The sequence below is a fragment of the Heliangelus exortis genome, chromosome 9 (assembly GCF_036169615.1).
Source record: "Heliangelus exortis chromosome 9, bHelExo1.hap1, whole genome shotgun sequence".
NCBI classification, from domain to species: Eukaryota; Metazoa; Chordata; class Aves; order Apodiformes; family Trochilidae; genus Heliangelus; species Heliangelus exortis.
The window spans coordinates 2,862,179-2,877,864 of NC_092430.1; the positions used below are offsets into that span (position 1 = coordinate 2,862,179).

Sequence of the window (15,686 nt, forward strand, 5' to 3'; positions counted from 1 at the left end):
ACAGCCTGCTGCACTTTTATTTCCTGATTTGGTGACCCATTGGGAGATTCAGCTTCTTCTGTGACAACGCACTGAATGGGGAATTGTGGAGCAGCTTTATGGCCTGTAGCCACATATTACATAAGATGTAAAATTTCAAAAGACAGACTTAGCCCCAGTGTAATTCTCTCAGCTTCAGGGGTCTGCGCCAGGGCTGTTTGGTTTTGAACACGAGGGTCCAAAGAAAAGCTGAGGTTTCCAGTCTCTGGCAAACAGCAAGTGATCATATGCAAAATAGGCACTTGGATTTTGTTCAGTAGGTAGTGGTTTAGAAGTGGAGGGGTTAATCTGTGAAAGGAGGAGAGAGGGGTTATGAAGTAAGGGGTGTTTTGCACACAGCTATCTGAAACTAGCACTGCAAAGCCGCTGTTTCTCATCCAGACCCTTTCTTTTCTAAGCTGTAAGGTTTCCTCTACGAATCCTTTCTCTAATAATAACTGGTGACAGCTGACTCGAAACGGTAACTAAGCAGCACTCCCCAGCTGGAGCAGAGCAGCGTTCTTCGCCCGCACGATGCCCGCCGCGGGGTTCGCTGCGGCGCTTCCCGGCGGCGGAGCGAGGAGCCCCCACGCACTGAAGCATCCCCCGGGATCTGGGGGGCACCAGAGGAGGGGGCGGCATCTCCGGGAGGCACGGCCAGGAGGCCGAGGAGCTCCGCACCGCAGCGCCGCCGGGCAGCGGCCGGGACCACGCATCCCGGTGCGGGGCGATCCGGCCCCGGCAGCCGCACGGAGCCCCCCCGGAGCCCGGGTCACGTGTGCGGCCGTAATCCCGGGGCGGGGGTGTCGTTACCGGGGAGGGGGCGGCGGGAGGAGGGGCTGCCGCCGATGAGGGCTGAAACCGGGTGCGCGGCCGGCTGCGGGCGCCGGAGCCGCGGGCGAAGCGGGGGCTGCGGCCATGGCCTGGCCCTGCATCAGCCGGGTGTGCTGCCTGGCCCGCTTCTGGAGCCAGCTGGACAAGTCCGACCTCTCCGTGCCACTCACCATCCACAACTACTCCGACATCGAGGAGCAGGAGGACGGGACGCCCCGGCGCGGCGGAGCTCCCCCGCGGGGCAGCGCCCGCCCGGCCCCCCGCCCGCCGTACCCCGCCGCCGGGAAGCCCAGCGGCCGCAGGAAGGACCGGGCGGTTGCCACCGGGGAGCCCTTCTCGGCGGAGACCCAGTACCGACGGGACTTCAAAGCCTGGCCCCTTCCGAGGAGGGACGCCTTCCCCTGGGTCAGTGCCAGCAGCGGTGGCGGCGGCGGCAGCGGGAGGGACGGGGCCGCCCCCCATCCCGCCCCGGGCCGCGCCGCCTGCGCCCTGCCCGGCAGCGTGGGGCGGCCGGCGGGGGACGGCCCCGAGCAGCTGCGGCCGCGCTCGCAGGCGGACGGCGGCCACACCACCTCCTACAGGTAACCGAGACCCGGCGCCAGCCCCCAGCCCCGGGGGAGGCTTTCTCTGCAGCGGGGGGAGATAGATGCTCCTCCGCAGAGCGGGGCGGGGGATGCCGGCGAACGGCGGCGGGGAGTGGGAAGGAGTGCGTGTGTGTGTGTGTGTGTCTGGTGGTAGGGGCTGCCGCCTCGCTATCGGGCTCAACCTGTCGCCAAAGCCACCTTTGCTTTGGGACGCTCGGTCATTAAAAGCATCGCCCGTTCCCCAGGCGGTGCCTGGCCCAGCCCGGCCCGTGTGGGTGCCTCGGCGGCAGAACCTGCCTTGGGCACCCACCGCGACCGCCTGCAGAGCCGCTCCTGCCCGCCCCGAGCTCCTGCCACAGGCAGCGAGCGAGGAGCAGGAGCGAGCCGGGCAGATTTGGGATGCCACGGACACAGGACACACCACAACAGTCCCACTGAGCTGCGCTCCCTGAATCCGTCACTGCCATCAGCCTTTTCCCCTTAAAACTCCTGGAACGCCACCTTCAAGTGGAGCCAAATTACTGCCTTTAAGGTTAGTCGGATGGAAAGATGGGAGGGGATATACCCCCCTCAAATATGGGGGGAGAATTGTCACAAACCACCCTTCCCAAAAAGCTCTAAAAATTAAGTGTCTTACGCCTTCCTTTCCCTGTGATCAGTATGACTGATTAGAGACACTTTCTGGAACAAGCAATTGGGCACTGAAATTCAACCCATGTTCTCACTGACATCTGCCATGGGAGGAAAAGAGGATTTCAGCACCTACGTGGCTGCTGCTGAATATCATACCAGTTTCATGCTGTTATTACAGGCTCCCTCGTAGTGATGCTCAGCAAGCTTTAATATACCTAATATACTTTTAATATACCCCTGAGATATATTAATAGAGTAATGATTCTTATTCCAATAGACTCCCAAGTATTTAGATACTTATTATCTATTATGTACCTCTGAGGCATTTAATCACTGCAATACATTTAGATTATTTATCATGGTGCTTTTCAAACAAACACATTGGGGAGGATTGCAGGCCTGACCAGGAGAGCTTATTTCTTATGCTACTCCTCCCCACACAGGCAGCTGCCCTGGTACTAGTGTGGTTAACATATGGACTCCAAAGGGATAACTGTAGTGCTTCAATTTATGCACTATTTCATCCCTGGCCACATCTCACAGGACAGTCACAACCCGATGATCATTTTTTTAAGAAAAGCACTTTAAAATTTCAAAGCAGCACAGGAATTACTTTGGAGAAAGCTGCCTAGAACTAGACTACCAAGGTCTATCTTTCCGAAACACAATCATTTGCACATTATTTTTGAGGTCTCCATGGCTTCTTCAGCCTGACCCCAGAGGAAGGGTGCATTTAGCCTGCATTAGAACTGCAGCTTCCCCACAGCTGTTCTAACAAACAAAGCAAAAAGAGTAACTGCCAAAAAAAAAAAAAAAGGGGGGGGGAGGGCAAAAAGGGTCACTTCTCACACCTTCCTTCTGACTTGATAGTTCTTACTCAGGGCTCTCTACTATTGTCCTGAAGGAGCATTAAGTTTATAGATGCCATGACAAAGTACTGGCCAGGGTAACATACCAACACACAAATCAAAACAAATTTTATGAAAATTAAGGGCTCAAGGTAGCTGTGGAACTCCTGACACCAGACAGGAGGAGCACTGCAGGATGAGGAGAGAGGCACATGTTGGGGCAGGCACACCAGGAGAGTTTTTGTATAAGACCTTTAAGCTGTGAGAAGGTTGTACAGTACAACTAATACAGACAAGGCCACCTTGGTCTTATTCCACTAATTCCCAGTTTCTTTGAATTATCACCCAGTCCAACAGTACAAATTTAACATGTCCCCATACTACTGAGCACATCCTAGAAAAGTCACAGGAGTCAAAACAAGCAGCAGGAGAAAAGTCCATGATAACTTTGCAAGGTATTGTGTTTGGGATTTGTAGCTTAAAAAAAAAGTGAAAATAATTTAAAAAAAAAAAAAAAAATGGAAATTGGGGCACTAGGTTTCTATGTGGTAGCATCAGTCACTCCAAAACCCCAGGAATGCTCCAGTGGTCTGCACTGAGGCAGGTGAGAGGGAATCCACAGCACACCCACCCTTTGTGAGCTGAGCACCCACAGCCCAAGCAGATTTCCACTAACACCACTGCAGTTCCATCCTTCTTCCCTTCTTTTCCAAAGGCAGCATTGCAGTCTGCCAGCACAGGCAGTAGCACCATTACTTGGTGGTGTCCTTCATCTTCACAACAAAGACAAGAAGGACCCTACTACGTGAAGCTGTGCCTTGGTGGACACACACATCTCCTGTACTCTCTAGTAGCAAGGATCTGGCCCTGTTTCTTGTAGGCTGTGCCCAGCACAAGCAGCACTGGGAAGCAGGAGGGAAGATCACTTTGTTAGGTCTCAGCAGCTGGCTGAGACCTTGAATGGGGACTGGCTTGAATAGCACAAAATTTTGCATTAATACATGGCCCACTCCAAGCTTCTAATGGCAGTGATGGTTTTCTTGCTGTAATTCTGTGAAGTAGCTTCTTTAGTTTTTGTGGTTTGTTTCTTTTTAGTTCAGGATTTCTGACTGTTCCACAACAGCCTGCTGCATGTTTGTTTCTGTGGAGCACTCAAGTGTGGTGGAATGTTTAGCATAGTTTGATGTGCTTTTGTGTGCTGGTGCACTGCTCTTGTGAGACTTCATTCTGCAAGTTCCTTCTAAATCTCTCTGCACTCTCCTTTAACCTCAAAGGTTAAAGCATACAAAAATGGCTGTACGTGGTGCAGCCAGTTAGCCTGAACAGGAATTTCCCAGAACAAAACAAACTCCCCAGAATCAGTGACCAAGACCACTCCCATTCCTCACTACTTCATGGGGAGCCTTTCTGTGGTCAGAAAATAGATGAAGGTGGAAGGGATGTTGGAAGAATATCTGTGTCTCTGAGGAAGCAAAGATACTTCTAAATTTGAAAAAAATAACTCCATAGAAAGGGTGAAAGAACAGCACAGCTGCCTGCCTTCAAACTACTGTCCTGTGTCCCCAGATCTTTCAGCAGCTCCTATCTCCAGTCCCTGGATTTCATCTGGAGTTCTGCAGGGGCTGACTGAAGTAAAAACCCAACTGGGCTACGTGGGGGAAGCTCAGGCAGATCGATACAAGCTGTACTTGAAAGGCTAAGATGGGATGTGCTCCAACTGCAAAAAGATCCCAGGGACTACTGCAGTGGGTTGCAGGGGATTACACCTTCCTGCTGCTGGAGGAGCCAAGGAAGCACTGAGGTTTTTGTCCTTTAGGGTCATGGAATTGGCTTCTGCCTCTTGGCAGGAAGTTGCATGTGCTGTGAACTTCTGACACAGCAGAGATTGGCACCTCATGAGTTGTAGAGCCAGGTCTTGACTGCATTTAGCTAAAATTTCAAAAGTAGATGAGTGCTTTACTTGGCTCTCTTCTACACTGGATGAGAGAAGGTGGTGCCATCAGCAGGTATTCCCAGCTGGCTCTGTTCTCCGGGTGTCATCTTCTCCCCTCTATGGAAGGCAAGGGGGGTGAGAATACAACCCCTCTGCCATCCTCTTCAAGGCTCAGGTTTACTTCTTTAGGTCATTTCAGACCTCAGTTTCCTTTTCAGTAAGGTGCCACTTTTTGGAAAGCACTTCAAATGTGTCACTGAAAATATTGCATTAGAGCTGTGAGTGATTCTTCTGCCTCTTCTTCCCCCACCCCATTGCCTTTGCTTGTATTAGCACTCAGGGAAGGGGGAGGATAACTGGGACTTTCCACTCATGTACAGCACCAGCCCCAAGCAGAGCCTCATCTCTGCAGTTGGTGTTTCTGCACTCCAGGTGTCTGAGCAGGTGTGAGAGTCAGAAACACCCAAATAGTTTTTGCAGGAGAGAGGCACAGCAGTAATGCAGACCAGACTGAGGACCTCAAGATCAGAAGTGGTTCCTGCTCACCCAGAGGAAGCCAATTGATTTGGGGTTTTTGTTGAAAAGAAAAAGCATAAAGAGATGAGATTGTTGAGGGCCTGATGTGCCATTGCTAATGATTTTGAGAATAGCAGAGTGGAAGACTTGCACTAAACTTCTTGGGCAATCAAGCACATGCCCTGTGACCAGGAGTAGAAACCATCAGGGGAAATAATGCAGAATGAAAGGGAATGGCACTTTTCCCCTGCTGTCTACACTGTTCACCTGCCTTCAGATAGCCCTTGTGCAGGAAGGCAAGGTGAGCTTCACAATGGAAAGCAGCTTATCTCAGCTGTGTAGAAGAAAATGGAGAAAATATCTTCACAGAGAGTATGGGATCACAACACACCCTTTAGCTGGCAGGGTTAATAGCACTGTATGTGGGGACACCCATCCTTGATCCAGTGATATGAATAAAAACACATGCTTATCTTTAACAATAGGAGTAAAGCTTTTCTAATCAAGGCTTACAGTTATCTTGACATTCTTAAGTATCTTGCTGCCTTGGGAAATTAATACCAAAGCCCCCAATTTTTATGCTTTTTAAGAAGTAAGTTTGCTTGGTGCAGGCACTGGGATGGACCCAGAGACTCCATGCATTGCATAGCCTGACCGAGGGCAGGGAGGGGACAGAGGTGTGGGAAGAGAGCAAGGGAGGCTGCAAAAAGCTCTTGCATCAAGGTAGGAGAAATTGTCTGCGCTCAAAGTACACTCAAACTTACATTAAAGGAATGGGAAATGATAGAAGCCAGGACCCTAAGACCTACAAACTCCTATTCACACAGCTTTGATAAGATGGAAGCAGATGCCTGTGCTACTACAGTGCTGTAAGTGCTCCTTCCTCGGGGATCTTTCTGTGAGCAGAACAAGCCCCCAGAACTCACATAAGGCTAAGCTTGAGGTTTTTTTCCTCCTGGCCTTTCAGCCTAGTCTTTGGCTTCTATGCCTTTCCTATGAGTCCCAAGCAGCTCCAGATAGTACTGCCTGACCCTGCTGCAGGTGAGAGAGCAGTGCTGAGACAGGGAGCAGCCAGGCATCTACTGCTTTCCTCCTCTTAAGTTCCCTTCTACCAAGTCTTTTCTCTACCCCTCTGAGCTTTCTGTTTCCATCAGCCTTTCCTTGCCCCCACTTCTGTCCTCACACCATGCTCTTTGGATGGATAGGAGAATGGACACAATCTGCTTCTGTGTTTAAGGCCTGGAAGAGCCTCCAGCACCCCACCGGTGCCTGACATAGCTTGTGGGAAAAGCAATTTAATGGCTCAGTTACTCCAGAGGGCTCCTGGCTTTGCCCATCTTGCAGAACTCTCACCACAGCATCCGTGGCACGTGCAATCCTCCATCCACCCAGAGATCATAGAATAGATCATAGAAAGTTTGTTCTCATGTTTAAATTGAACTTGCTGTGTTCCAGTTTGTGTCCATTGCCCCTTGTCCTCTATCTTGGCATATAGGAGTCAGGCTCCATGCTTGCCCTTTATATATTTAGAGGCATTGATAAGGTCTCCTCTCAGCCTTCAGTCCCAGGCTGAACAGTCCCAGCTCTCTCAACCTTTTCTCCCCACTCCTGCTAGAACTGCATTCCATCTCAGTGAAATAAAAGAGCTGTCTAATTTTCACTAGCTTGGTAAAACAAACAAGATTTCTCTGGCAGCTTTCTCTGCAAAGCCTGAAACTGTTCGTGGAGAGCATGAAATGTTGAACCAGGGAGAACAAATGTTGAACGGGGGAAAAAGTCACTGCATCTTGACACTTGATATCTTAAGCTAAGTAACATCAAAAAGATGTGGTTCCTCTTCTCCAGGCTCTGAGTAGGTCGTGCATTTTGACTCAACCCGTGACTCCCTGACTGATTTTCAGACAAGTTGGCAAAATGTTATTAGGGCTCATGTTCTTTCTGACTCCTGATTATATGGCTGGAGAGCAGTGTATGAGTCCTGCAAGGTGGCAGGCAGAGTGAATTTAGTTATCTGCACCTTCTGGACCCAAAGTTACCATTTTCATCCTTGTTTTGTTTCAAGCTGCCAAAGGGGATAAGTCACCTCTGTGTCATCCAGTCCTTCCCTGGGGCCCAGAGTTCTGGTTTCCCTCAGGAGGAACTGCTGGGTCCAAGTGAGAAATTCTACTATAAATCTGAGCTGTAATTGCATTTTGCCCTCACATTTCTGTTTCTGAGGGTGGAGGGAGAGCATCTCCTCACTGCATGTTGGTGCCTTGAATATTCTTTTGGCTATCCAGCCTAAAGAGAACAGCTTGGCTTCTAGCCCAAACGAGGGTCCTGAGATCCAAAAGGGCCCGGTTTGGGGGCCTGCCAAATCAGCAAATGATCTGCTACAAAGCAGCCAGACAGAGCTGGCTGCAGAGCCTGGCAGCACAGGGACTCCTGGAGAGCTGGGGACACACACACTCCATTGCAGCCTAATGCAGCAGGGAAACCAGCTGGCACAGCACTGAATGGTGAGGAATCAATGCCACCAGCATCCTTGAGGCAATCTGGGTTTTTTGTGGGGCAGCAGGTTCCAGTTCCTGGAAAATGTCAGGATGTAACTGATGACTTTGTACCATTTTGCTGGTATTTTGCCCAGGAGCTCCATGTCCTCTGGCTGCACAGCGGAGAGAGAGCTCAAATTTAACTGAGCACTCACAAACATCTGGGATTCCCTGGTGAAAAGTTGCCTTCTTGGGATATTGCTTGTCCAAAACCATCTTTCTACAAAGCTGCTTCCTTATTCTGAGGTGTCAAAGCAGCAGGAATGGCACCACCAGGACTGGGAGAGCTGTGCAGGCACTTAGCTGCTGCTTGAGCAAGCTTGGCCAGCAAGCTGAGGGAAGGTAGAAGCTCTTCCTCAGAAGAGGAAGAGCAAGCCCAAACCAATTATAGATAAAATCTGCAGTGCTCCTAGACAGCAGCCTGGTTTTCCTTCCTGATGGGCAGGAAGCTCTTCTGTACAGCAGTGCCTGTGAGTAACCAAGGGGACTTGAGAGCTCACTCCACCTCCACTCAAGCTGACAAAATGCTGTCAGCCCTGGCTGCAGGCTCCTGCCTGTTTCCTGGTGCCTACACCCACACTCATCCATCCCAACAGGAGGCCAGTGCCAGCAGCTCACTCAGTCAAGAAACAGGAATTTCATTTTTTAGAATTAATTCCGTTAGCATGTTGCTTTCTGCACCCAGATCCAGACCACTGTTGTACCTTGTATGTACAAATCAGCCAAGAAAAAAGGCAGCATTTTAAGGCTGAGTCTACGTTTAGAAAACAAGCATAAACTAGGTAGTGGATATTTTGGTAGTATGCTAAAAGGATCAAGAGCAAACGACACATTCTCGTGTGTAATGTAATGTGTAGCACCCCACCTTTATACATTTTCAGCAAAATTTTTCAGAGAGCTACCAATTTCAGCTACCATCAAAATAGCAAATTGAATGCTTGGGAAAGGTGAAAATCAGAAAGCTGTGATCAAAGCTAAGCTCAGCACATTAACATACAGATTATTTCCCTACCCTGGACGCGGCTCAGGTCTCAGTCTTACCCCTTGGTCTTGTGTACAAGCAGTTAGTAAAATGCAGTTATTATTTAAGTATGCCAGGAATACAAATACAAAATTCCCACATCTTGGTTAGTCACCCCTCCTTTTGCTAACAGAAGCTCTTTGAACTGAACTTCTTTGAGCTGATTGCCAGAGATACATGCACAGAGCTGACTTCTGCCCTTCTCCTGAGAGCAAACAAGCCAGCTCAGCTGGCTGCTACTGCAGCATCCAGAAAGTCCTAATGGAGAGGGCATCAGTGAAGCCTGTTGGTGGCAAAAGGTACAGAGAAGCAGAGGGAAGGCTGCAGAGGTGAGATGGCAGCAGAGCTGAGCCAGACCCTGCTGTGCTCTTTGTTCTTCAGTGCTCTCACAACAAACACATGCTGCCCCTTCTTGGTGTGGTCACTGCACCCATGTCTCAGGCTTCCCTGCTCCCAGGGTAAGTCAGACAACTGCCTTCTTGTCAGATATTACATCTCAAGGCATGTGCCCCCATCTGAAGGGAAATCATCAGTGGCAGCATCTGCCAGCTGAGATGGTGCCTGCTGTCCAGAGAGCTAAAGCTAAGGGAACACCAGCAGCTTCCCCCTCAGGGCACTGGCAGCTCCAGACCAAGATGTTTTACATCATAGGTGGCCAACAAGCCAGACAAGGTTTAAGATTGCAAGTGGTCAATGAGCTCTCAAGCAACAAGTCACCCTGAGCTGCTCTTATCCAGAAGGAAAGCACCAAGGACCTCCAGGAGAGAGCACATTTTGCCAGGAACAGAAGAGTTCAGTGAGGACAGCTACATTTGTGTGGCTGTGTCCTTGCATCTCTCAGCCTGGACTTGCTGGGAGAGACAGTTCTTTTATTCCCAGTACACCTTAGTCCTATCTTACCAAGCTGATGGTAGCCAGCCCTGCCTTCTGGCTTTGCAACCCCTCTGAGCAGAAGTAGCCTGTGATTATGTTGTGTTTTATGGGTTCTCCTGTCTTGACAATCTCATTTCAGGCAAGAATACCGCCCATGGACTGGAGCAAAACCATCCAAGCCTATAAAGATAAAGCAAGGCTTCATTATCCCAGAAGACCATTTTGTTCAAGAGACAAGCTACAAGGCAGATTTTAAGGTAATTTATGCTTTTTAATATCCCAAAGTCAGCGTGAGTAAAGACCAAAGTACACAGCAGGAACTCATTTGTTACTGGTGGGATGAGTGTAGAACAAAGCCATATCCTCACTGACCACTCTTTCATCGTTGCCTATTAGGTAATGTGGCCATTCCTTGCTTTCAGACATGCCAAGGAATGCTGTTATGTTTATCATAATTCAACCTGAGATCACGATTTTTAACTGCACAACAGTCAGGAAGTTCAAGACTTGTGATTTGCTCGGTTGGGTACCTTAGATACAAGGCATGTGTCATTCTCTTTGTGAAAGATGCATTTAACCCCCTCTGCAGACACTCAGAGGAGTCAGGGTGCACAGCTTTGAGGCTGTAGCAGGAGATTCACCTTCTGATGCCAACATCAGCCACAGACAGAGGGGTTTGTCTGAGAATATTTGCAGACTGCTGCCTAAGGTACAGCACCCACCCCAACAGGACAAAACTCCCCCGTGCTGAAGCTGCCACCACTATCAACATCAAGGAGGATGTAGCTATGGTGAGCAGCCAGGCTGCACAGCTCTTGGGCCTCTGAGATTTCCTGGGGCTTCTCCTGCAAGTTTCTACAGCTCTCTGTACCAGTCTCAGATGGCTTTCTTGTTGGTGAAATACATCGAAGCATCACTGAAAACCCCGCGAGGAAATGTTCTCTCTCTGCTCAGCATTTTTCCCTGGTGGGGCCCAACACACTCCTTGTCCCCACGAGGAAGGAAGGTGCACACCCTGAGGCTGTGGTTTAGCTGCTTTTTGCAAATGCCCACCAAACCAATTGAAAAAAAGCTGATCAGAGGCTGCACAGAGTGACCTGGAAAGAAGAGCTGGGGCTGTATTCTCCAGATGCAGTGTACCATGTCCTTAGAAGTAAAGGCAGCTACTCCAGGGCCACATGTAAAAAGTAAATCTTTGCCTTGGAGGAGATGAGGAAGAAGTGTTTAATCAGCAGGCAGCCAAGTGCCTGCTCCACAGAGGATTAGTGGCACACTGCTGTGACAAGGCAGGGGATGGGTATATCCAGCTCTGCTGAAAGTGGGACAGTGACCTCAGGCAAAACAGAATTTGCAAACCTCAAGAAAACCTCCTCCGTGCTCTGAATAGCCTGGGCTGCTTACTCAGATGCAATAAGCACAGAGGGTATTTAAACCTCAGACCTCGTATTTTTATCCTGGAGGGGCAAAATAGGGTCTCTTCCTATTTGGCTGTCAGGATGCAAAGGAGAGGGTCCTGAATGAACCCCTCAGAGTCCCTGTCCCAGTTCTTGAGGATGGAATCCCAGGCACAAACACACACTGCCCAGGACACTGCCCTCTGGACCTTGTATGTGAAGGTCCCGTTTTCTGGAGTTCCAGCGTACCACCACAGCCTCTCTTTGCAGATGTCATGGGAAAGGTGTAGTCTGGAATGAAATTGGTGCTGGTGAGCCACCAGTTCAAAAGGAAGTCCCATTTTCCCTGGTTTACACTTGGCCATTTGGCCTTTGCCTTTTACCTGAAGCCCATGGCTTTGCTGGCCCCATGGGAGCCAGGTGGATGTTGTGTGCTCACAGCCTGAATGTAGAACTCACACTGCCCCAGAGGATGGAAAATCAGAATAATGCAACAACAAACAGCTCAATAGCTTTTCCCACAGCCTTTCCTGCTACAGTCTTGGTCTTTTTTTCCCATTTGGACGGTGCCATCAGAGTACTCAGGACCCAGAAAAGCTTTTCCATTCTTTCATGGCTTATGGCCAGGTTGTCCCAGTGGCCCGGGCTGGATGCACAACTAAGGCCAGCCCTGCTTAAAATCCTTTACATTTTAAGCCTTAGGGGAAACACAAGCATCTAGGTGTCCTTCATGCTTCAGTATAACAAGAGCTAAATGTGGAGAGAAATGATGACTGCACAGCCATCAGAGAGGAATTTCTGTTACCTGTGTCCTTCTCTCCACCTGGGTGCCTGGCTACAAGAACATAAGAGCTGCCAGAGCATGTCCAGAGAAGAGCAACCAACCTGGTGAATGGTCTGAAGAAAAAGTCCTGTGAGGAAAGGCTGAGGGAACTGGGATTGTTTAGTTTGGAGAAGAGGAGGCTGAGGGAGACCTTATTGCTCTCTACAGCTACCTGAAAGGAAGTTTTAGTGAGGTGAGGGTTGGCCTCTTCTCCCAGATAAATAATGATGGTAGTAGGGGAATAGCCTGGAGTTGCCCCAGGGGAGGTTTAGATTAGATATTGGGAAGAATTTCTTTACTGAAGGAGTAGTCAGACACTAGAAAGGGCTGCCCAGGGAGGTGGTGAAGTCACCATCCCTTGGAGGTGTTAAAAAAAAGTGTAGATGTGGCACTTCAGGACATGCTTTGGGGGGGCATGGTTGGTTTTTTTTTTCTGGGTTGACAGTTGAACTTGGTGATCTTAGAGGTCTTTTCCAACTGTGGTGGTTCTGTGATTCCTCAGGACTGAGGAGTTTGCATCCTTATCTAAGTCTTTGCAGTTTCACAGCCTGGCATAGCCATTAATCAATGATTTTTTTGAACACTCCAAATCTGTGCCTCTGCTCACAGCACACACAGCTTGGGGCCCTGTAAAATACAATGGTGAAGCATTCTGGTGAAGCCTGGATGGCATCCACCAAAGGGTTAAGGCTCAACACACCACTGTCACTCCTCCCCCTTAAATCCAGCACCAATCTAGTGGTGAAACATCCAGTGGTGAAACATCCAGTGGTTCTGATGTTTGTAGAGCTGGTGCCAGTGGGGCTTTGCAAAGGGGAAAGCTCTTTCTATCTCAGAGCCTGCCCCCTGCCCAGTGCTGCCCAGCCACGATTATTCCCCATCACACCACACACCTCAGGGCCCAAGGGTTGAGTTACAACAAAACCCCTCCTTGGTTGAACAGCATCCTGCACATTCTGAACCATTCTGCACACCAACAACAGTCCTGCTGACACCCAGCCCCATGGGCCAAGCCTTACAGGCACATTCCAGGGCAGAGCAGGCACAACACTCTCAGAACTCTCCAGCCAATTGCACCCTGTGTCACACTAATTTTTCTCTTCCCCCTCACACCACTAGATCCCAGAGGTGAAGACCAGGTTCTCTCCCAACCCTTCTGCTGTTTTCCAGGCGCCATCACGGATCCTCAACGTGTGACTCTGGAGCCTCCTCAGGCAGCTGAAGCGTGGCGGTTCTGTTCAGTTTGGGTCACTATGCAATTTTCATGAGGAGTCTTGAGATCAAAGAACTGGGATTATCAAAAGCAGCCCCAGTGGTTAATGATATGCACACACACTTTCTGTTAACACAACAAACTGCAAAGCACTCAGCTCAGAACTGGCAAAACACGTTGGGAGGACTGACCCAGTTTTGGTTTGGTTTTTTTTTTTTTTTTTTGCTGGAGCAGGTTCATTGCTATGCCAGCTGGCATCCCATTAGGAGATTGACTTTGGGCAGCAAAGGCAACATCCCTATGCTTAACCACACAGTGTGGGATGGAAATTAATCACGAGCTGGATGGATAATTAAAACCAAAAAAAGTTCTACTTAGCAGCACTTTCTAAGTAGACCAGAGAAAAACAGGGAATGCCTGGCTGACTTCTGGGCTTCTTGAGGTGTTTTGGAAATACAACCTCAAAAGGCATCACCAGAAATCATAGCATAAAAGGGGCCAGTCTGAACTTCCAGGGTTGTTTTAGAAGATGGAGGAAGCCAGCGTGGTTGGACTCCAAAATAAATGCAGGGTCTTGGGGCTGTATGGCTGGGTATTCCCCAAATTGGGGGCTGGCCCAGAAAGAAGAGGGGACTCGACTTGGGGAGGTACCCCTGGCAGCAACACAATAGTTTGGAGAGGACAGGGCCAGCAAGGCACCTCCCAGACTCCAGAGGATCCAGGATATTTATGTCATTTGTATAGGGGGAGTGTAAATATTGTACATTGATTTTATCAGCTGCAATTTGTGATCCTTCAATGAAAAGGACGTGCTTCTACTTTTCATAAATGTTAATTCTTTGCATATGCAAGGTGGAAAATATTGCCTTGAAATTCCTGAATTATTGCCTGTATATTGGTAATGCTAATGCTAGGAACATCCAGAAGTGAATATTACTTAGAAGCTTGTCTTAAAGAAAAATGTAATGTAGAATGTAAGGCATCCTTCATTTTTAAGATAGATCATTTTAAGTGGCATTATTCTAAATCTGTTGTTTTGGTTTTTTTTAATACTGTTGTGCATATAACTTTTGCTGAGGTACCTGTGTTTTAAGAAACCATTTTTTAGCCTTTGTTTTCGAGACTGTAGTAGGTTTACAGTTTCTATCTAAACAACTTACAAAATATAATTAGTCTACTGCTCATGTCATGGTTTTCTTAATTATTTTGAGAAAAAAAAAAAAGCAAACTGAAAAACTTTTGTGTTTGAAACACACAAATATGTTGGCTAGAACAAAAGCAAACTCTTCTCAGACTTTAACAGGGATCAGATATTCATTCACCTGTAATGAAATGGACTTTAACACAGGAGTATATTTTTCTTAACCTTCCTACTAGCTGAAGGCAAATTTAATGAACTTTGGGAACTCTGCAAACACGTATGCATTGCTGATAACTCCCAGAAGAATTTTTGTACTGTTGGCATGTGGATTATATCTGGAATACGTGCAGCCAGCATCTTCTCACTGCATTATGTGAGAATTTAACATTGTCATCTCTGTTCATTACACCAGCAAGGCCCAACAACCCCACAAGAACAGGCAACATCTGCAGTAACCCCCATTTGGTTGGGACAAGGGATTCCCACCCTCAGCCTTGGACCCAGAGGAATGTACAGTGCTTGCCAACATCATTTTTCAGGAGATTAATTTTTCAGGAAATTAACTCGAAGCATTCAAACTGTACCACAGGTTTTGCATGTTAGATGTTTCTAAGAATTCAGTCTGCTTGTTTAATCTCTTTTTAATGTTTTTAACGGTTTTGTTCAATCGGTTTAAGTTGGTTTCAATCCTGGACTTTATTAACAGAAAAACAAAAAGAAAAAAGGATAAATTGTCTATTCAGTCTCTCTTCTTAATTCACTGTATTTCCTTAAAGCAACCCCAAACAACCCAGTTCTAACCAAACTGGCAATACAATAAGCTTGTATTTTATCAAATGGACTGGATTTAATTTAATAAATTAAAATGTATTTTGGCTACTGGTTCTTTCCCAGTTTTCTTGTTGTAAAACATAACCCTCAGGGACAGTTTGTCACTGCGTTTCTCTCTCCCACAGCTGCAGGTGGCACACAGCACACCCAGTGAAGTGGCCCAGAGATGCCCAACTGCATTCATAGCCATCAGCAGTCAGTTCCTTACTCCCAAGCTTATCTGCAGGCACAGCCCCCCTCCAAGGATGGCTTCCAAGGCACGTTTTGAGCCGTGGTCTGACTGTTGATTTTGAAAGTGCAACTGCTTTCCAAAGGAAAGCTACTGCTCTGCAGAATTCATAATCACTTATGGGATTTTTTCCAAGGCATTTTCAAAGGGAAAGCAAACCAGTCCATCCACATGAAGGGGAAAAGAGGATAAAGTAATGATACCAATTTGCTGCATTCACTAATGGGGACACAGAGGGCAGACCCACTCTGATGAAGGTGGGTG

At 48.3% G+C, this 15,686-nt stretch overlaps 1 protein-coding gene across 2 annotated transcripts; it reads left to right on the forward strand.

Moving 5' to 3' along the window:
• Window positions 1–927: 927 nt before the first annotated feature.
• MAP6D1 (MAP6 domain containing 1) lies at window positions 928–15,239 on the forward strand. 2 transcript variants are annotated; one of them, XM_071751688.1, is made up of 3 exons: window positions 928–1,433; window positions 9,931–10,048; window positions 13,128–15,239. In XM_071751688.1, the coding sequence occupies exons 1-3, from the start codon at window positions 937–939 to the stop codon at window positions 13,203–13,205; spliced, it is 693 nt and encodes a 230-aa protein (XP_071607789.1). In that variant the 5' UTR covers window positions 928–936; the 3' UTR covers window positions 13,206–15,239. The 2 variants fall into 2 exon arrangements, with proteins under 2 accessions (XP_071607789.1, XP_071607790.1); XM_071751689.1 differs by having other exon boundaries at window positions 13,179–15,239.
• Window positions 15,240–15,686: the final 447 nt, after the last annotated feature.

Coding starts and splice junctions, on each gene's coding strand:
- MAP6D1 (XM_071751688.1), top strand. CDS start 937: ATGGCCTGGCCCTGCATCAGCCGGGTGTGCTGCCTGGCCCGCTTCTGG. Junction 1,434..9,930: donor GGCCACACCACCTCCTACAG/GTAACCGAGACC, acceptor ATCTCATTTCAG/GCAAGAATACCGCCCATGGA. Junction 10,049..13,127: donor GCTACAAGGCAGATTTTAAG/GTAATTTATGCT, acceptor TCACACCACTAG/ATCCCAGAGGTGAAGACCAG.